Source organism: Cavia porcellus, unplaced genomic scaffold (assembly GCF_034190915.1).
Source record: "Cavia porcellus strain 051 isolate PalLab524CR breed Dunkin Hartley unplaced genomic scaffold, mCavPor4.1 scaffold_27, whole genome shotgun sequence".
NCBI classification, from domain to species: Eukaryota; Metazoa; Chordata; class Mammalia; order Rodentia; family Caviidae; genus Cavia; species Cavia porcellus.
In genome coordinates, this window is record NW_026947510.1 from 30,920,058 (window position 1) to 30,942,499 (window position 22,442).

General features: G+C 37.0%; 1 protein-coding gene across 1 annotated transcript in view; it reads right to left on the reverse strand.

Moving 5' to 3' along the window:
- LOC100732380 (antigen WC1.1-like) overlaps positions 1 to 20,862 on the reverse strand; it is a 157,069-nt gene extending 136,207 nt beyond the window's left edge. The window contains 3 exon segments of the mRNA XM_063238276.1: positions 14,044 to 14,358; positions 17,032 to 17,337; positions 20,568 to 20,862. Coding sequence (XP_063094346.1) covers positions 14,044 to 14,358; positions 17,032 to 17,337; positions 20,568 to 20,862 — 916 coding nt within the window.
- Positions 20,863 to 22,442: the final 1,580 nt, after the last annotated feature.

The following is a 22,442-nucleotide window of genomic DNA, read 5'->3' on the forward strand; positions in this document are numbered from 1 at the left end:
AATTGGTTCAGCATATTTCTAGGTGTGGAAGATCCACTCTGGGGAGAATTATTCCCCAGAATGCTGTGAAAAGGGAAACTAAAAAGGAAAGACTTCTTTTGTTCCCTTTGAAGAAGCTTTACTTTTCATTTTTACCTTGGGCACTATCTCCTGGTTTCTTGTGTAGCCATTTTAGCCTCCATCATAGATCCTTCAGCCTTTGGTGCAGACCTTTTTGCTTCCTGATATGGATTTACATGCAACACTGTAATGAGCTGCAGGCCTTCGCCTGGATCCTCCACAACTGCAGTTTGCAGACATACTTTTCCCACTCTGTGTGAATAGTCACTGCAGGTTAATTTTGTAAATTCTTATATGTTTTATATCTTCTGGTCATTTCTCTAGTAAGGATAACTAATACAGGTCAAATACAGTCAATGTAATTGATACATGAAGGCTTCTGTCTGCCTTTTTGTTGTATTCTAAAAATTCTATTTTTCATTTTTGTGTTCCTCATGTTACAGCTGTCATGTTACTTAAACATATTTAGAAATCTATGTGCTCTATTTATTGTGTTTTAAAATATATTTCTTTGTACAGATGCAAACATTTTAGTGCCTGCTCTATGTTTTGAACTGTGAGTTACTGTAGTGTTTGGGCATTGAGTAAACTAAAACTAAGCCATCTGCCTTATTGCAAGGAATTTGAGTTGACATCTGCATACTTTTAAGTAAATATATAAACGTTTCCCTGAAGTCTCCCTCTGTCTCTGCATCTCTTTCTCTGTCTCTCTCTGTCTCTCTCTGTCTCTCTCTCTCTCTCTCATAATAGAGGTGTTGTAAAAACTTTTGTAGACTCTGAAATACAGAGTAGAATGTTATATCTTTTGTTCCAAACCAAACCTCATTTTGAAAGCTCACTTGGTGAAAGAAGGTCTATTTATTCTCTGATGTCACACTCATTCTGTTTCTCTTCCTTCTTTGCTGATGCTCTACATTTTCTTTTCCTTGAAAAACTACAATCAGCAACCTTTTTTTTTCTGATAGTCTGATAAATGCAAGTTAATTTTCTTCCCTTTGTCTGAGATTGTCTTTTTAACATTGTCATTCCAGAAATACAGTTTCTTTCAACATAGGATTCTTACTTGATAGTTTGTTAACACTCGGGAAATGTGTTATCTTTCTCAATTCTATGATTTCCATTGAACAATTAGTTGACATTGGAAGTACTGCTTCTGTATAATGACCTGTTTATTTTATTAATTCATGTCAATCATTTTTCTTTCACTTTCATTTGTAGTTTATTTGTTATATGGTTTTTGTATGTAGGTGATTTAATAAATTCTATGTGATGCTACTATTGATGTTTTGCCTCTTGACAAATTCAGAAAATTGGTAACTATTATTTTTGTGAGTGTTTGTCAAGCTCACCATGTTTTTTTTTCTCTATTACTATAGCTTCAATATTATGAAAGTCAAATTTTCACATGTATGAGAAATTTTATGTATTTATATAACTAAATGTGTATAGATAGATAGATAGATAGATAGATAGATAAATAGATAGATATAGTTATATTTGTCCTTTGGTTTTTCAGAATAACAAATTTTGATTGATATACCTTTAAATTCTTTGTTCCTTTCTTCTTATTTTTTTTTTGTATCAAAACCAACTGGTTTTTATTTAAATTTTGTATTTTTAGTTTTGAAGACATAGTCCAGTTCAGTTCCTTCTTGATGAAGCATTCTTCCTGTAATGTTTCATGTGATGACAAGTGACATTTTTCACTCAAGTCCTCTATATGAATTACTATCAGCTGTGGAAAATTTCCTGATATAAAGTCATTCCCTTTAGTACAAGTTCCTAACTAATGCCTAATCAAAGAATTAGTTTCAGGCATAGCATTGTTCCTTCAGTTTAGGACAGTTCTGAAGGGCCATTACAGACCTCAAGCTCCACGTTGTCAGGAAAAAGAAATAAGTTGATCAGAAAAAAGTATTGAAATCTTCATTTCACCACAGGTAGAGGATTCACCTTCATATATTCAGCACTTATTTTAGTGTACATTTCCCTCTATTGGCTGTAATATATGAGCCATCACCAATGTATTGATATCTGGAGGGGTCTTATAAAGCATTTGATCCATTCAAATGGAATCTTGATCCACATTGCTTCATACAAGGGGCTCCAGTTTATTGGAAAGTAAAATTGCAGGAATTATATGACCATGATATGAAAGTCTTCCCAATGTCTTCCACAGTATCAGATGTCAAAAGACAGTTGTAGAAGGTTTGGAAATAGCACCAACTTGTAAATGAATACCTACATTGATGGAGTCTGTACTCCAGAACTTGGTGAATGTCTTAGTTACTTTTCACTCTTCTCTGAGACAGAATAACTGATGCCCAAAGTTTGGAAAGAAATGGTTTATTTCATATGGTTTTCGGAGGTTTCAAACCATCTTAGGTTGGCTCCAAGGCAGGGTGTCATGGTGAGGCCACATTTCATGGCAGCTGAAAATAGCATTGCAGAAACTTCCAAGAGAGACATTCTTTCTTCCAGCCCTTACACTGTATGCTGTCTCTGCCTCTAGGCGAGTGTAGCACTGACACTGTCAATCGAAGTACTAGACAATGATCCAATCACAAATGCACAATACAAACTTGTGAGGCCGGGGGCCCAATGTAAACCATACATTTCACCCCTGATCCCCAAAGAATCATGTCCTTTCTTTATACAGATACATTTAGTCCAATTCCAAGAGTTTCCAAAGTTCTAACATTTGCAGCATTGCTGAGAAGTCCAAGTCCCAAGTCTCCAATATCTATGGCAAACTCTCAACTGTAATACCCTGTTCAAATGAAACAAGGTTAAACATTTCTGAAATGCAAAGGCACAAAGTAAACATTACCATTCCAAAAGTTACAAATAAGAATATAAGAGACAAAGCAAGCCCAACATCCAGCAGGGTGAAACAGAGTTCCATGCTTAGCATTTGAAGCAATTTATTTGCAAACTCCAAAACGGTTGGGTGATTCCACACCCCACATCACTTCCAGACAATTTCAGCTTCTACAACTTCTCTCTTAACCCTTTCTGCTCCCTTTTTGCAGCTTTTCCTGGATGATCCATGTTTCTGGCTTTTCCAAACTTTTGGGATCTCCATTACACCTTTGGCTTCACCTTTATGTCTTTACAAATTTCCCTCTCAGAGGCACACTGCTTGGCCTCCCAGGCCTTTTAGAATGGAGGAGGAAGCCATCTTACCCTCAGAACTTGTGCATTTTCCTTGCACCTAAAATCAGCACGATGTGGGTGCCACCAAGTTTTGCTGCCAGCTGGAGCAGTCGCCAGGCTTTTCTCTCTCTTGGCTGTAGGGGTCCAGTGCCTGGATCACTGGGCTCTATTTACCTGATTGTGATGAAAATTTTCTCTATCTTGCCACCATTCTGGAACCTCATGAGATCTCTGTCGCCTATTTGGAGCATGGTGCTCTGAAGTTTTCTCCTCTGAGCAAGTAACTTTACTTTTGCCCTTTTGAGCCTGCAAAGGATGGAGACCCACTACTTCCTAGGATGACCCCAGGCCATCTTCCTTACTTCTTTGTTCCCTCTAAGCAATCGAAGTCTCAGCTCTATCTGTATAGTCCAAAGATTTACTGAAGTTTTATTCTGGTCAAACTCACCATGTTTTAAATTATTCTGCTGGTATCTTTGCTCTTGATTTGCAACATATATCTGGCTAAAGTTCCCCAACAACAGCCATGCCACAACCTCAACATTCAACTGCTTTGAAATTTCCTTTACCAAAAATATAGGTCCATTGCCTTAATCTTAGTCTCAGGCAAAGTCTCTGGGTATGAAAAAATGCAGACAAATTTTCTTCCTAGCTGGAACACACATGGTTCAGAGTTCAACAACCAATGCAGTCCTTCATCCCAAGAGAAAGCTACTAAGCCTGGTCTTTAACATCAGGCTTTCTATTAGACTTCTGGTCACTTGAGCTCCTCTACAGAACAGCCTAAGCTCTTCCAGCTGTATACATCCAGGGAACATGTCCAAACCTTTCCAAACTGCCCGAAAGCCATTTCCAAAAACCTCTTGAAAAACATGTTCAGATATAGCCACAGCAACGACCACACTCTTGGTACCAAATTCTGTCTTAGTTACTTTTTTCTCATCACTGAGACAAAATACCTGATGCCCAAAGTTGGGAAAGGAAAGGTTTATTTCTCAAAGTTTTTAGAGGTTTCAGTCCATATTCAGTTGGCTTCAAGGAGTGTGGCATGGAGTCGCCACCATTCATGGTGGCTGCAAACGGCAAGACAGAAACTAGTGAGAGAAAAAGAGAGAGAGACACGTCTTATTCCAGTCATTACATTGCATGCTGGCTCCACACTTAGATGATTGTACCACTGACACCATCAATGCAAGCTCTAGACAATGAACCAATGACAAATGTGCAGTGCAAACGCATGAGGCCTGGGGGCCATCAACATAAACAATGACAGTGAATATGAGATAAATCAATAAAATGATGTGGTAATGCATTACCAACAGTAAAGAACATGTGGGGCTGGAATTCTGTTCAGAGCCTGGGTCTTCTTTATCATTATTCTGTCTTTCTCCTTTCATTAATTAATAAATAGATTAATTTATTTAAAGTTCCTCCAATGAAAAACACCCCTCTTCTGACTAATGTTATACCTAACCCCTGTCCTACATAGCCAACATTCAGACCAAATAAAGATTTATTCAAACTTTTTCTCAACCCCAGAAAGCAGTCCCTATTTAATGTGCAACAACCCTACCCCGAGTATTGACATTTCAAATTCTGTGTCATGTGTCCTCTGCCAGTTAATACAGCTTGTTTGCCATATTCTGGGCATCTGCTGATGAATCTTTGAATATGCTGCAATATTTGGAGGCAACAGTGATATCTTCATGAATGGATCCCTGCTGGGGAGATGGTGGCCTCCAAATCTGGAAACTATTTTTAGGGAAACAAAACTATCCTGACTGAGTTCAAGCAGTTGCCTGAGTCACAAGGAAAATGGAGAAGGACTCATGGTCCTGTAATAAGAGAAATAAGAGAGTTCTCACTAAGTTAGATAAGGTTTGATTTCATTTGGTTTCATCCAGGGATTTTTATTTCTCCAACTCTAAAACACCTAGACTTTGGGCTCTGATTCCTGAGTATGGGAATCAATTTTTCCAGTCAGAGACTGAAATGAGGAGACTGCAGTTCAATCTTCTGGGCTGGATTATACTACCTGGGTTTTGTGTGTCTTTATCTGTGACATCTCTGTGTTCCCCATGTACCCATAGTTTCATGTCTCAGTTGAGTGTATCATTTAGGCCTTTGTATTGTGAGCACTGGTCCCTTCGTTGACCTGCCTAAAATTCTTCATCTGTAGTTCTGGAGAACCTGAAAAGACAACTGGCTAAAGCCACTCAAGGTGCCCTGGCTCAGAGCTAGAGCCATGTGGAGATTTTGATATTCTTCAGCCTGTATTTTCAGGCTATTTAAAAAATAAAACAGTCTAAATCTTGTACCTCTAAATATCAGCAGGTTGTTGTTTCCCCCATGGTAGTTAGACATGATCTCAACTAATAGAAATTACCTTGTTCCTGAACATCGCTTGATTTAAACTTCTTAAAAATTAAAAAAAAAGTGCATTAAATAGTTGAACTCAGGCATCATTCACCATAGATTCACTTATGGTCCTGGTTCATATCTTCATGTCAATAGGAAATAGTGCTTCCTTTTTATAATCACTGTTAATATAAAGGAAAATGTTGATTATGATGCTACTTCACAACTGTAATTTTACTATAAAAATGGTCAAAATAGCCTTATGTTCAACCTTTCTTTGCAATAAAATAATGCTTACTTGTCTTTAAGTGTAACTGTGTGTTACACTTAAACAAAAACTTAAGTATTTTGGTGAGTGTGTGTGTGTGTGTGTGTGTGTGTGTGTGTGTGTATTTTTCTTCCCTTGGAATTTGTGCACCTGGTTGAAGGACAGGGACTCTGCTCAGGACGAGTGGAGGTGAATCTTGGAGGAGGTTGGACACCAATGTCTGCCATGAACTTTACATTCCCTAGTGCCCAAGTCATCTGTGCAGAGCTAGGTTGTGGCAACGCTGTGTCTATCCTGGGAGACGGGCCCTTCAGAGACTACACTGGACGAGTATGGGCAGAAGAGTTCCAATGTGAGGGTCAAGAGCCTGGGCTTTGATTCTGCCCCAGAGCAACCTGTCCTGGAAGCAACTGCCACGTCAGACCAACTGTTCAAATTGTCTGTTCAGGTGAGACTGAACAGGACTTCTACCACTGCATACAATATTGGTATAAGAACAATATGCTGAAACCCTGTCTTCTCACAGAGTTCACTGAAGTTCAGCTCATCAAAAATTGCACCTCGCACTGTGAGGGTCAGGTGGAAGTGAACACTTCCTCAGGCTGGAGAGCACTCTGCGCCTCCCACTGGAGCATGGCCAATGCCAATGTTGTGTGCAGCCAGCTCGGCTGTGGAATTGCAGTCTCCACCTCAAGAGGAGGAACATACTTTATGGAAGGAGGGGATGAGATCTGGAAAGACCAATTCCACTGTTTAGGGTCTGAGTCCTTCTTGTGGAGTTGCCCTGCAACCGCCCTGGTGTTCCTGCCTGTGCCCATGGGAACACAGCCTCAGTGGTCTGCTCAGGTGAGTGGTCAGGGTGACTGGTGCTTGGGATTCTCCTGGAGTGGTACATCTCTCATAGCAGACAGCAGGGACAACAGATTTCAGAATGAAAGGTCCTATAATGAAAGATGGTTCTGCTCACTCACCAATAAACTTTCAGACCAACTAAAAGGAAATGAAAAGGAATTTTCTGAAAATAAATATTGTTATTCAATTGTAATCCATAGAGAACAAAATCTAACAATATATGCATGTAGGTTCTTACACCCAGGTCATCAAATGTTATACATCATGCCAGTAGGTGTACCCTCTTCCACTCTAAGACTACGAAACTTGTGCTCAATCCTGCTGCAAAAAATTATTTTATGACTTTTGACCTTTATGTAATATCAGACATGATATTGTTTTCTGTTTCTAACTTATTTGACTCTACCTAATAACATACTTGAAACACACATGTCGTTAGGGCAGATTTATGCATTTTATTTACTGTCCAGTATCCCAAAGTATCCACATATCCATCCACTCGTATAATGGTGGAGAATGCAGATATTTTCTCTTCTTGAGTACTAAGGCAATGATTTATGTTACAGACAGATATACACATATTTATCTTGGGTTCTTAGCACATCAACTTTTGTTTTCACTTTTAATGTGCTTTTTTGAAGGGTTATAGTCCTGGTTTTAATGAGGCACAATTTAACTGTCCCTTTACACTCAGTGCTCTTATACTCTTTTAAAAAGAACTACATCTATCCTGAGATCACAAAAGAATGTTCTCAAAAAATCTTATATAAATTTAAATACTTTGTCATATAATAGTTTAATACCTCTGAGTTGATATTGTACATGATTTGCAATGTGAGAGAAAATAATTCATTCACTTCCTTGTTTGGATCCAGTTGACTCAGATTTCCTTCTTGAATGTTCTCTCCACTGACGTGACACCTGGGCCATAAATGGAGAAGAACTGTGTCTGAACTATCCTACACTCTGATCTGTTCTACATTAGTCTATACTTTTATCAAAAGCACCCGTCCTTCTTTGATATCTTTATTGAATCTATGTATGATTCTGCTTTACAGAAAATACATTCAAGTAACTCCTATAAATTTCTTGATTTTTTTTCAAAAATGTTGGCCATTGTACAAGTAAATTTTAGAATACATTCTTATATTTAATAAGAAATACTGATGATATTTTCATGAAAATTGAATTTAACCTACCTATGAATTTGTAGATAATGGTATTTCATTCCTCTCAGTCTTTCCACATTGTACATGGTTTTCTGCTAGTAGTTTTAGGATTTTTTATATTATTATTTCATTCAGGAAAACATTCTACAAAGGAATTTTCTCTGAATTGATTTCAAATTTGTTCTTTATTATGTGTTGTCTTCTTTCTTAAAATTATATGCAAATTACTGAAAACTTCTTTGAGCAGTGCAATAAATCATACGTAACTAATCTAAACACCTAAGATTAATATCTTAAAATATCCTCTTCCTCTTTATGCTTTATTCTTTCCTAAATATGCAAAGGCTATTATGAAATATATGTACCTTACATGATTTCCCTTTAAAATAAAAACATTTTAAACAATTTTCATAGCTAACCACAATGCAATTATTGCATTCTGTTTATTAACTTTCTTATAGTACCATTATCCTATCCATGAACTTTAGTATATCATCAAAGTAAAAGATTAAAGGATTTCTTGGATTTGCATATAATGTCTGCTTATCAAATGTGATATGGACTACTTGAATTCCTTTTGAAATTGAAAAGAAAACATTAAAAAATTGAACCACAAAACATCATGTTTCCATTATTTCTTGAAAAGCATTTATTATCATACCATATGGGACACATCTAGTGTTATGAGTACTTCCTACACTCTCCAGTAATCTCTACACTACATTTCAGACAATTTTTCTCAGCTTTCACATAATGAGATAGAAGGCGTGGTCTTGTCAATATTTGACTTATTTTGAATAACACAATGATATCTAAATCCTGTTATCGTGTTGTAAGTGACCTAATTTGATTCATCTTTAGGGTTAAAGAATTCTAAATTGTATATATATAAATATACTGCATTTGCTGTTTCCATGAGTCTATTGATGAGCTGTGGGGTGAACTGTCATATTAATCATTGAATAGTTCTGCTGCATGGGGGATTGTTCCTGCACAGAGATTACTCAGATATAGCGTGGTTCAAGCACCAAGAACTCAAATGGCTGCCTCCTGGGCATAGAAGAGCCAGGAAAACTGTGGTCATTTATTTGTAACTCAAGGACATGAGAATAAAAACATAAAAGAAAAGCATGTAGCAATATACTGTATCCAAGTTTTTGTCTGGGAGTAGGGCCAGAATAGGATAGTTGTTACATGACACAAGTCAAGTTAGTCTACTCAGGCTTTCTGGGTGAATCCACACACTGGCCAAAGAAAACCTCTCAAACAATAAATTTCTCTTAATTCTGTGGACTGTTATTGTGGAGATTATTCTCCAAAATTTACTCATGCATTCCATGAGCATGAGAACTATTGTTTCCTAATTTCTTTCCCTTAAGACATTCAGGTTCAACCGCTTCTTTCAGTTACATTTCCCCACCTACTTCAAGAGTAGTAACAGTTATCATGGCAACTCTGTGTCTCTGATTTATACTTTCCACACCCAAAAATACAACATTTCATTTTGCTCATGATTTCTTGCCTCAGGAATCTGGGAAGAGTTCAACATTACTGTGGCCTCAGTTCAGCAATAAATAGAAACACAGATAGAGTGGATCAAGAAATATGATCCATCAAATGTGGTATAAAAGAAACACAGTAATTAGAATGAAAATTCATAGATCGAAAGTCAAAGAAGAGAAAACAATGCTCTGTGTCACAAAGAACCAGAAAAAAAGGGGTAGCTTTCCCATTAAATGCAGAATGGTTAAGGAATTATAATATTTCTATACATGGAAAGCTACTCAACTAAAAAGAAGGATAATCGTGAGGCTCTTGTAGGTAAATGGATGCAATTTCTGATCATGCTCTTGGGGAAATAGTTTGGACTTACATACGTGAACCTCACACTGTCTCCCTAATATAAAAAAAACTGAAGGAGTTAGTGGGATCCAAAATGTAAAATAGACATTGTCAAAGTGAAAGCAGAAGAAATGTCTAAAAAGGTATGGTAGTAACCATTGTCAATTTCCCTATTATTTTGTTGTAAAGTCCTGCATTATTTCAGTTGTTTTGTTTTGACTGGTTTTATTCTGTTTTGTTTGGTTTAGTTTTACTATATCTGATGTCATGGGCAGCTTTTTTGAGAATAGCAAGACATATTACGGTAGCCACTGTTGATTTTCTATTATCTTGTTTTGAAGTTTTGCATTGATTTCACTGTTTTGTTTTGATAGATTTTATTTTATTTTGTTTTGTTTTGTTTGATTTTATTGTATATGATGGCATGGGCAGCTATTTTGAAGATAACAAGGAATATTATTGCAACCATTGTTGATTTCTTATTATCTTGTTTGAAGTCTTGCATTGCTTTCACTATTGTTTTTGATTGGTTTTATTCTGTTCCATTTTATTAATTCCATTGATGTTGTCATGTGATGTAAAATACAATATGAACTCATTAAAGCCATCAATATTTATATGAAAAATATCCCTTATATACTTATCTCTGCTTAGACCCATCTATATATTTATTAAAAAGATATAAACAAAATGGCTTTGCACACAAAGGCAGTGGCAGAGCCCATGCGACAAAGAGCTTCAGCTCCTTCTGTACTCACTCTGACAAACCCAGGGAGAATGTGTGCATTTTCAGGATGAAGACTGGGTTTACTGTGCTGCCTCTTGTCCAGCTCATCGTGCTTTAGATTTAACCAGTCTGCCTGACCTGACAGAGATGATGTCCACATATGTATTTATTCACAAGGAATAGCAGATAAAAAGTAATTTTGCTAAAACAGTGTACTTTTATATTTATTTTTTAGTTTCTCGTGTGTTTTTGAGATAAGTTTTTCCATGCAATTCAGGTTTGCCCTGAAATCACTTTGTAGCCAAGGCTGGCCTTCAACTTACAGCAACACTCCTGCCTCCACCTCCTGAGTTCTGGGAGTTCAGACATGTACTACCACAGCCAGACTCTTGGTATACATTTAATACACTGTACAGAAACACTAAAGGAGCATAGAAAAGTTAAAAGGAGCAAAAAACTCTATATCTTAAAACTCATGAAGCCTCTCAGATATCTGTCTAATAAATTGGAAGAGATTGAAATACTCCATTGCTTCAGTCAAGAAAGAGAAGACTTACAGGTCTAGACCAAAGTGATATGACTCTCTTCTAGGGTCTGAAAAGTTTGATGTATTGACATTGAGAGGACTGCATGTACATGGTGTTTGTTTAGCACATGACAGGGAAAAGCTTTCCATACCCACTCTTGCATTTGCTGAAAGATGGACAGGTAAAATAATTGGGGATGACTACTTTTAAAGCAAATAAGGCCCTGTGACTTTTTCTGTTTATCAGAAATATATTCTCAGTGTCATTTTCCTTTCCTAGAACTTTCCATATCTTTATTCTTCAATATTACAAATGTCATCAAGCAACAGTCTATTGCTAGGTAAGGGAAAAGGTCACCGTATGTTAGAAGCTAAAATAACATATGGGGTTCTCAAATTTTTTTCTTCTTTTTTGACAGAGAGACAAAACTGAGAAACTAAGCACTTATGGAGGTTACTGAGTGGGTAAACATAACTGACATCCAGACTGTCTCTGGTGTCTCTGTTTTATGTGTCACAGGGGCAGCTCTGCATTCCAGGTGATGTAAGGACTCTTCCTTCAGGCTTGGGTTTAGAGTGAATATATCACATAGCAGTATCCTGGGTGTAACCCCCTCCACGACTGATCTCCATTTTCCACTGTTCATGTGCAAGGAACACACCAAACTGGATCACGTGAGCATTTTACGGGCTGTACTTTCAGGAAGTTGCTCTTTTTGTACCTAGGACTGAGCCTGGAGATTCCCAGTCTTCAAATGTCAGTTTTCACATGAGGCTTTTTTGGTCAGAGCAAATGTTCTCTTTTAACTGGGCTAAGTACATGAGTTTTAATGTTTTGTTTTCCAAGTCAGTAAGAATAAGCAGATTGATTTTCATCATGTAACAAGACCTCAGTTCTTGCTCTTGAACTTTGAGCAAGATTGCCTTCTTTGCACTGCCTCTAGCTGTAACTTTCTTACTCATTCTCATAATTCTCATTTTCTCTGGTAATACTATTTGCTGTATATACCGGTTTTCTTGTCCACTACTTTGAAAATATACTATACTCTTTGAGACCTATTAGGGTGTTCATTGAATTTCTAGGAATTTTTCCATCTAGTGCGGTTCTAGAACACTCAGAATACCACAAAGATCCAAATACGTTTCTCAAAGAACAAACTTGCTCTGTGTTCACCTCAAAATCAAGTCATATTTGAAAGCTGAATGTTGGGCGCAGGCGCTCAACATACCATACCCCAGCCGGGACTAAGGACCACGCCAGCTTCCGCAATGCGCTACGTCCCTCTTTAAATTAGCCAACCCGTGCGCACCCCGTGCTCACTCCGTACTCTGTGGCAACTCCTGATTGGCCACAGCTGGATATAGTAGCCAGAGCCTGCATCCCATTCCCGCCCTGCTTCCTTGTGGCAGCCTGTGATTGGTCACGGCCAAATATATAAACCAGAGCCCGCGTAAATAAACTAGCAGTTAACTGTCGTCCACAAGAGCATCTCCTGTCTCCTGTTTCATTGGGGAGCTGCGCCGGTCAGCTGAAGAGACAGCAAGACACAGAAAAGTTCAAGAATGGCCACAGAAGGACAAAGATTGGGTAAAAAACAGAGAGGAGAGAAGGCTTCAAAGAAGATATAACTAAATTTTTGCACAAATTTGAAAAAGCCATTTAAAGACAATGCTAAAATTCCAATTCCATGTTGTTATACTCACTTCCCAAACATCTTTAAAAGTTTTTAAGATTTATCAATGCTGACAATATCCAGGAGTATAAATTATAAAGAAAAATGGTATGTTGCAGTGGGGGAATTACATCGCTGGGGAAAAATCAAGCATACTCTCTTCTAATTCATTTGCATCTTCACAAAAGACTTTAATGAACAAAAAATTTCCTTTGAAACCATCTGTTGATTTATATGACTCAATCTGACTTAAAGCAAAATGAAAATCACTGTCAGATTTATTGTTTCCTGGAAGTTTGTTATATAGACACCTGCAGTGTCTTTGAGTATCTTCATAAAATTTAACACAGATAATTTCTCCCAATATTCTGACCTGATCCATACCTCAATATTGAGTCACCCTTACAAGTCTTCCTCCTTTCTGAAAACTGTATGTGTAGAATTCACAGAAATGTGCATATAAAATTCTCCGTACTCCCTATAGGGTCTCAGTGCTGCTCACAGTATCCTTATATTTACTATGTTATTTCCTGTTGACATCCCAAGACCTTATACTGCCTTTTATAAAATTCTGCAAAAATTTGCTCAATTGTTCTTATTATCAAATAATTCTCAAAGTCAATGTATCATACATCACTGGTCTATATTAACAGTAGAATCTATGTTAACTGTTACAATGTTTGCATATTAAGGTGTCATTGCATTCCACATTGACTCACCAGCATATGGCTGTGTCCCTTTCATGTTAGAATGTGCATGTTTATAGATAGATGAAAAATGAAGAAATAACTTCTTTAGCATTGGTTGAAGAAATTTTGACTCAGAATACATGTATTTTTGATACTTTCACCAAAAAATTAGGGTCTCTAGGTAAAAAGAAACAGTTTTAAAATGAGGAATTTCTGGATCTTTAGAATGTTGCACTACTTTTTTGTGCCTATGCATCTGAAACTCTGGTCCACAATACCGTCTCACACTATACAAAGCACTCAACTCAGCTAAGTAAAGAAGCACTCAACTCAGCTAAGTAAAGAAGACTTGTTTTTTAGAGCCTCATTTTTGTCCCATACTTACAGACATAACAGTTATAAAGAGGGCATGAATGTATTTATTTATAGATGTCCAAGTTTATTGGGAATAAATTTTGAAAACATAATTACTAAGACTGACTTTAAATGATTTCAGTAGATTTAGCTATCTTGTCATATTACAATCATTGAATGAGGAAAGGAAAACAATTGACACTTAATACTATGGGAATAAAGGAATCCTACTATATGAGATATTTTGTGTAATCATGGTTTGTGAAAGGACTTCTCAGGCCTGTAGTGTTGGTACATTTCGAGAGAATAGACATCTGTATTTCTGAAACTTTATATTCACTCACATAGTGCATAATGCACTGACTGTACCTGAATAGATGACTCCTGCATTTTCCTGGTAATTGCGAAAGGACTTTACCCAGCCAAAGGAATAACATTTGTTCATATGGGTCTCCTCTCCTGTACAGGTCACCATCCTCATCACGTTGCACCCTGTTCCAGGCCCAAAGTGAGAACCCAGTGTAACATCTAGTACTTCTCCACAGCCTAGCTGTCTGCACACCACTTGACCAGCCTTCTTGTTCCATCCTTCTTCAGATATGGTGCCCCAGACACCCAGGTGAAGAATCTCCAATCTTCCTTCACAGCGATGGCGCCCATCCACCAGGCGGATCTGTGTGATCTCTGAAGAGAGAAAAGGATGTCAAAATTTGCAGTCATAAAGGGAATCAGGCTGGTTTTCTGGTCTGGTGGGAAACACTCACACAGGAACTGTGTACAATGAACATTCAGTCTGCAGAACCTGCTCCTTCAGACAAGGAGTCTTTGCACAAAGGTAGTGGATTGTGTGGATCCTTGCAAAATTAAACATTCAGAAAGTGTTAGTATGATTATACAATAAGAAATAAAATTAAAGTCACAGTTGTTTTTGGAAGTTATTAAGTGTTTAAAAATCAATGAAACATGATGGAGACTATGGTTCATACAACAACATTTTACTAATGGGTTGAAATGTCAAATTCTAGTTCTGGATTATTTTCAATTTTTTTCTGTTTCTGAATAGCTTGGGCAGTTTTTGATAAAGGAAAATATTAAATGGTAATAACTCTGGCCAGATTTCATGAGAACTAATAAAATGTAAACTGCTTCCACAAACACATCAACTGTCTGCCTTTGTTTCCACAATTGTTAGTACTCAAGATTGGAATTTCTTATTTTCTGGTGGGAAGTTGTTTCTAAAGTTAACTTAGATCAGAGCTAGGCTATATTATTCTTGCCGGAGCACTCGATAAATAAAAACATGTCAGTGTCCCTCTGTTATTTTCTTCTTTATATACGAAAGGAGAGGTCAAGTAATGCCCATCCACACTACACTTTAAGCAGATTATGGGATAGAAAATAAAACCAAGAATGTCCTTCAATGAAGGATGGATGAACTCACAGGACACCAGTGCTCCTACCTGTTATAGCTAAGATTTTAAATTGTAAAACAACTAAAAGTATTATTTCTGTGGACCCAATAGAGCCTGATTATGTTAAAATTCCATATAGTGCTGGGGATATTACTCTGACAGATCTTTGTCTAGTATGCATAATAATCTGGGTTCAACCCCTAACATATCAGTAACAAATCAAGGATAAAATTTTAAAGAGGAGGGATCATTTAAACTTAAACCAATGCTTTACAGATTAATTTTCTTGAAGATTAGCTCCATAGTTTAGTTCTCATACTAACAACTCAGAATCTAGGCTTCCAGAAATATGTCCTAAAGACATTCCTTGTGTTTAGAACGAAAGAAAATTTGGGACTATATGGAACTGACTGATAAAATTTGGGATCTGAAATCCTCTGTCTTATCTTAGTGCAGGTTTTCTCCTATAAGGCTTTCTTGACATAGAAGCTGGAGAAGCAACGAGGTCAAAACTAAAGTCCAACACATTAGAAAGAAGAGTAGATACTTTGTTATTCTCTTCAGTATTGGACAACAGCATCATCCAATAGCCACAAGGAAATTCCTGGAAACACAGCTCTTAGGAAGAGAGAGAAACCAGAAATCAACTTATTGCACTCAGAACTGTAACCCCAATTTGTCCCTGATCAGCTCTATTTTGGGTTTAAGTACACTGTCTACATTCTGCATAGGAGAATCAAAGATAAATCTTTACAAGTGTTAGGAAATATATCCACTTTTACTCAAATTTCATACAGAATTTTAGTATTCAATGAGAGAACAGGCATTATGTACAGATAGCATATTACATGACATACCAATAAAACAAAATAAAAAGATACAAGAAAATCAAACCATCCTTAACAATGAAGTTGAAGTTAGCAGAAAAGAAGTGTCTTAGTTTCTTTTCAGAGACAAAATACTTGAAACCAAAAACAAAAGAGGAAAATTTTGGGTGATAATTTTTAGAACTTTTATTGCACAGTCAGCTGTCTCTAAGGCAGGGTGGCCCATGGCAGAGGGGCAACAATTCTTGGGTAAAAAGGCAGCAAAGCACCAAGGAAAGGGAAGGCAGTCACTTTCTATTCCTTTTATTAAATGAGGGCTAGGGTGCACGTAGCACTCACAACCTTAGTCCTATCCAGAGCTAAACCAAGCCACTCAGTGGGTTTTAATACTAATCACTTACCATTAAAACCAGCACCACTCACTCTAATTCAGCCTCCTCTGTAAATTTCCTATCTAAGGTGACATGAGAAGACCGAGAAGATCAGTGGCACAGTACCTGTCTGATGAGAATAAGGTCATGAGTTCAAATCTATGTACCAAAAAGAAAAAAAATAGGATTGTATGAGGCTTTATGGGGAAACCTAGACACAAATCATAAAAAGAACTTTAAAGATGAACAATGAATTTGGAAAAAAAAATGATATGGGAAGAACAAATAGTTTAAAAGATGGAAAAAAACCACTTTAACACCAAATTGTTAAAATAAATACAAGAAATAGGATCCATTGGACAACAAAGTGTTTAGAAGCAAAAATTAAAAATAGATTTAAAAAGATATTAGACACAATTGAAGACAGAATTATTAATTCAAAACTAAAGTGAAAACAACATTTTACACAAAATACACTCAAACACAAAGATTTTTAGAAAGACATTTCAGCATAAGAAACAATTGGGATGTATAAAAACATTTAAAATATAAAATAGTGTATTTGAGAGCAGATGAAGGACAGAATATGAAATGCAGGGACAAGATAGGAGAAGGAGAATGCAAGGCTGAGTGTGGGAGGAAGTAGGAGAAGTGAGGAGGGAGAGAGGAGAAAAGGAGAGAAGAGGAGAGGAAATTTTAAGAATTGAAGACTGTGCAAGGAGGTGAAATTCCTGCTGTGAGTCTCACCTTCACAGACAACCTCAACAACCTCGCCATGCTGGCAGCTGCCTCCAGGACAGGGCCCTCTGGGACACAACCAGAGCTCAAGTTTCTGCCCCTCACACTGGAACTCCTCAGCCCACATCTGTTCACTGGCATTTCTGGACACATTCCCCAGAACAGATAGAGCCTTGTCACACCTCAGCTGTGCACAGATGACCTGGGCAGTGGGGAACGTGAAGTTCACATCAGACACTGGAAGCCAGCCTCTTCCAGAGTGCACTTCCACTCATCCTGAGCAAAGTCCTTGTCTTCCACCCAGACACACAAATCCTGAGGAAGGAAAAGCAAAACAGCACAGTGAGTTTTATGACTCAGGTTTAGAATCTGCAAGAGATTATGATAGAGTTGGTGTTGCTCTGGGCTGGGTCTTGGAAATTAGGAGAAGTGGATTCTTAAGGAGTGTTAACATTAACACGTCACTAACACATGAAGGAGGGCTTGACAATTAATTCTTCAGGAACTTGCAAGATCATTGCAAAATGAATGATTAGACTTGATTAGACTTGAGGCAAGAAGATCCTTGCAAGTTCAAGACCAGCCTGGGCTACAAAGTGAGCACTGAATTTGCTTCAATTAAGAAACAGATTAGGCTTATCATTTTCACTGTATCAGGTTCAAAATCTTTCAATGCCTAAGTTATAATGACAACTGTGTGGAAAGTTGTACATGCATGAAAATTTTCAATATTTTTGAACCTCATGAATGCAATAAGACACTAAGGTAGAAACCACATTATTGACAGTAATATAATCAAGATATTAAAAACACACTTCGCAATACAGAAGACAGAATAGTGAAGAAATGGATTGGAAGTAATTAAAATGTTTGGGACTTTGTCTTTCTTTGCTGTTTCTTTTTAATTTTTTACATTATTTAATTTTTAATTAAATTAATCAATTTAATTTTTAGAGTATTTTTTCCTACATAGTGTAATTTTAAGAAGCCCAGAGACTTCTAGGGATGATGATCTGGAGGGAATTTCAACAATGGTTTTAAAAATAATGGAGGAAATGTGTCTATAAGCATGAACTCTAGCAGGAACTGTTAAATAATAATGTGTAATTGTAATGAAGAACTATAGCAACATCTGTCTTAACTTTAATTTTTTTGTTTTATTTAATTTATTTTTCAATTTTTTTATTTTACAAACAAAACAAGAAAGATAGAACTGATGCAGAATTTCAAAAACAGTAGGAAATTAGCACTACATAATATGTTGGATATTGTTATCTTAGAAGTAGCTGTTCAGGTTTCAAGATTTTGACATGAAAAAATGATCTCTGAAAGTTTATCAAAAAGAAGAGTTTGCATTTTATTTTATTATTTTATTTTATTTGACACAGGGTCTCACTAAGCTGCCCAGGCTGGGCTTGAATTTCAGAACCTATTTATCTGATTACTGGACCTACATTTGAACTTCAATTTTAACACAGACATATAGTCTGCATTTGCAGACACTGTGAATTTTAACTTGGGTCTGCAGAATTCCAAGACAAAATAAAAGAGCATAAAGTATTCACACTTTTGCTTCATTTTCCATCTCTGTTCTTATCTAATGGTGCCTACTATTCTAGCTATTGCCTTAAACATTGCAATGAATGCAGACTTTTCTTTGGACTTGTTGTTTGTATGGTTCATCTTTCACTCTGTCAGCCCTGATTTCAGAAACAAGTCTAATCAATATATGCTTTATAAGTGTTAAACTAACCCAGTGCCAACAATTAAATTTTAATGCTAGCTAGGCTGTGTATTACATAACTCTGATTATGATCAACTAGAGGTAAGTTGAACACAGAATGAACTAGATATAAGTTGAAAAAGGCAATATTATTATTATTTGTCTTTTTGACACAGGGTCTTACTATGCAGTTCAGGATGGCCTTGGGCTCACTTTGTAGCCCAGGCTGGTCTTGAACTTGCAAGGATCTTCTTGCCTCAGCCTTTTGAGTGCTGGGATTACAGAAGTGCACCATGATGTCAGCAAGGGAGTATGCTGACATACATACTACTTTCCTTCTACTTTTGTTCACTTTATATACAACACAGAGCTCTTGTTAGCTCCTTGAATTCAGAGTTGAAGATGCTTTCACCTATACTTTCCTGGTATGGATATTGTGAATAAACTCATTTCTTGCTGTCTTAGTTGCTTTTCTCATTATTGAGACAAAAATACATGACACCCAAAGTTCACAGTGTAAATCAGAAATCAATTATCATTTTTTTTTTTGTGTGTGTGTGTGTAGGCTTATACGTTGTGAGAAAAAATCTAAGGTAGCCTTTTAAGCCATTTGGAAACTTCAAGAGAACTTTTGTTGGCCAGGAAAGAAATACTTCCTCTGCAGCTTCTGCAGATGGCTATTGATATACATGAATCAGTTACATCTAAGATAAAATGAAAAATGCAGCGAGAGGTATCTCTACATGGTCTAGATTGCAATGATGATCTTAGTCAAGTGTATCAAAAATGTCATCCCTTGAATCTTGTCTCAATCTTAAGTTGCTCTTATGATTCATTCTCCTTTACATGTAGATGTAGATTAAATTCACACAAATGTACATATTATATTTTTCCAAACTGCTCCTGTGAATTCACTGCAACCCAGAAATTCCTTACATGTTTTTTTTCTAGTCCCTTTCTACCTTAATCCAAGTATTTTAAGCTTCTCCATCTTCTTCAATAATTCCAATTGCCTCTCAATTTCATTTTTGTCAAAGAAACTCCTAAACTTCTCTTATTTTTCTGAAGCCATTATGGATTAACTATGTTGTATTTTCTCATAATAAACACATATGGGACTCCATTATGTTCCAGTATTGTGTGCAGTATATCACTAAGCTTTTGTCCCAAATTGGTATATTATTCAAATGATTTTGACAAGAAAATGAAGAGGAAATTGTTTTTGATACTGGTGGAGAAAGAATTTATGCCTTGGGGTCTTTTATTTATAGATCTTTGAGCATTCTAGCCAAAGAATGAATCCTACTTAAGACTCAATCTGAAAAAGAGACTTGTAAAATTGCAGTAATAGGTAAATTCCTCTGTGTCTGTTTAACTTTGTCCTACTTGTTGCACATCTATTTACTAATAAAATCTGTTGTGCTATGCACACAGAAGCTTGCATTTCCAGCAGGTAATGTTCAGTTTCATTCTTACACCCCTTCCTAAGAGTCTTACTGCTAATTAGGGAGTGTGTGATAATTTGCAGGTGTTTTGAATTATGTGTTAGTTATAGAATCCTGTACAAAATTATGCAAGTGGATTTTAATTGGAAAAATAATAGAATCAATAATTATGTCAGATTAAACCACTGAACTGGGAATGAGAGACATTTGAGAATTAATGCTAGAGAACCTGAAAGACTACCATTAGCTGCTATAAGTACTTGAGCTTTATGGATGGACCTCTCAGTCTCTACATCCCACCCATCTCCTATTACCATGATCAGATAACTACATTCTTGGCACTCTCTATCCTCTCCCACATTAAGTACAGACCATACCTGAGCAGATGACTCCTACATCTGGTACACCACTGCAGTTTTGTTGACCGCAGCTCCAGGAAGGGCAATGCCACAAATGGGTCTCGTCTCCCATACAGCCTGGTTCTTTCAGCAAAATGCATAGTGGTCCAGAACCAAAGAAAATACCGTAAGTATAGAATATGGCTGTTCCGCAGCCAAGCTGCATGAAAACCACATCAGCATCACTCATATTCCACTTTGCATCACAGATTGTGGCCCAGGAACCCTGGTAAAGAATCTCCACTCTTCCTAAATAACGATAGCCACCATCCATCAGGTGGAAATGCAGGCTTTCTGAGGAAATAGAGTCATATCGATGTGGAATTTATACAGGAAATCTAGTTGCCTTTCTGGTCTGTTGGGAAACACTGAACTAAGCAGTTGGTACACTCTGCATTCAGGGTTAAACATAACCTAAAGAAAAAGTCAACAAGCTAAATTTTCTGAAATGGTAGCAGTTAAAGTAGCAAAACAGATAAATAAGTCTCAAAACAACTCCACTAATAATTCCACAGGTGATTAAAGAGATAATGCCACAATGAAGGAAATAGTGCATCTGGAGTAGATACAGGTTTAAAAGTTATAGGGAAGCTTAGGAAAATATGCAACTCATAAAAACCAACAGATAAACAAACTGGAGTCCACAATACAGGTTCAAATAGAAGAGATTGAAGATTCTCTTTAAGGTATGTAAACAGAATCAACCAATGCAATGATAGAATATCAGATCTAGAAGACAGGATTCTGGTTGGTGTTTACAAAATGAGGACTTTTTAAAAATAATAAAGTGTCATGAAAGTCAATACAAGAACTGCCAGATGACAAAGACGAATAATATAAGACTCAATAAATTCAGCAAAGAATCAAAAGGTATCACAGAACACATGAAAAATTGTGCACATAATTAATAGCAGAAACTTTCTAAGCATGGAAAGTGCACAGATAAGTGAGTCATACAGAATCACACTTAGATCTGATCAGAAAAAAATGTACACCAAGTGTGATAGTCAGTGTGCAGAGAACAATTAGAATCAGGACATGGAATTATAATATTTTTATAATGGTCACTGGGAGTTAACACAAGAAAATAAAGGATATCTATCCGCAACACCTAAGACATAGCATATTTAGTCAAGGGCCTAAATGCACAGCAATGTTCCACATGAGTCCAGATGAAAACCCAGAGCTCATGACAATGCCTCTCAAGAGTCCAACTGGGAGTCCTGAGCCCACAAGAAGGACTCACAGGAGTCTGTTTTATGGATCTGTGCTGAGAAGGCCCAAAAATCAGTGGTGGAAGCCAGAAAGTCCATACCAGTGGGGTGAAGGAGCTGTGATGGTGGGATGAGGGTTCTACAGTGGAGCCGAGAAGTCACACTCACAACAAAGACCAGCACTGTCCTGAAAGGCACCACAGTCATCCTCAGCAACACAGAGTCCCCGAGCTCCTCTAACAACAAGCACAGTTAAGTACATGCCAGGAATCCAGCATGATTAGTTCATCCTGGTTAGCAAGTGGCACACATCTTCTCCTCCAGAGCAGAGTCAATGCTCAATGTGAGGACCAAAGCTTCTCCAGGAGAACCAAACTGCTCAAATAGCAACATGTAGGAGAACCCACAATGCCTTAATGCAACAATGCAACACAATAATGCATTAGCGCCTTCCTTCAGCTTTTCCACCTCTCCATTGATGCTGGCAACTTTTCTCAGGTGGGATATCTACACTCAGCACCATGCTGATGTAATCCAGCTGGCATTAAGTTGACCACTAGTTCTTAATCCATAACACCAAGGTACATAATAATCAAGATTCCAAAACAGCATGAGTAAAGAATCTTAGAGCTTGAATATT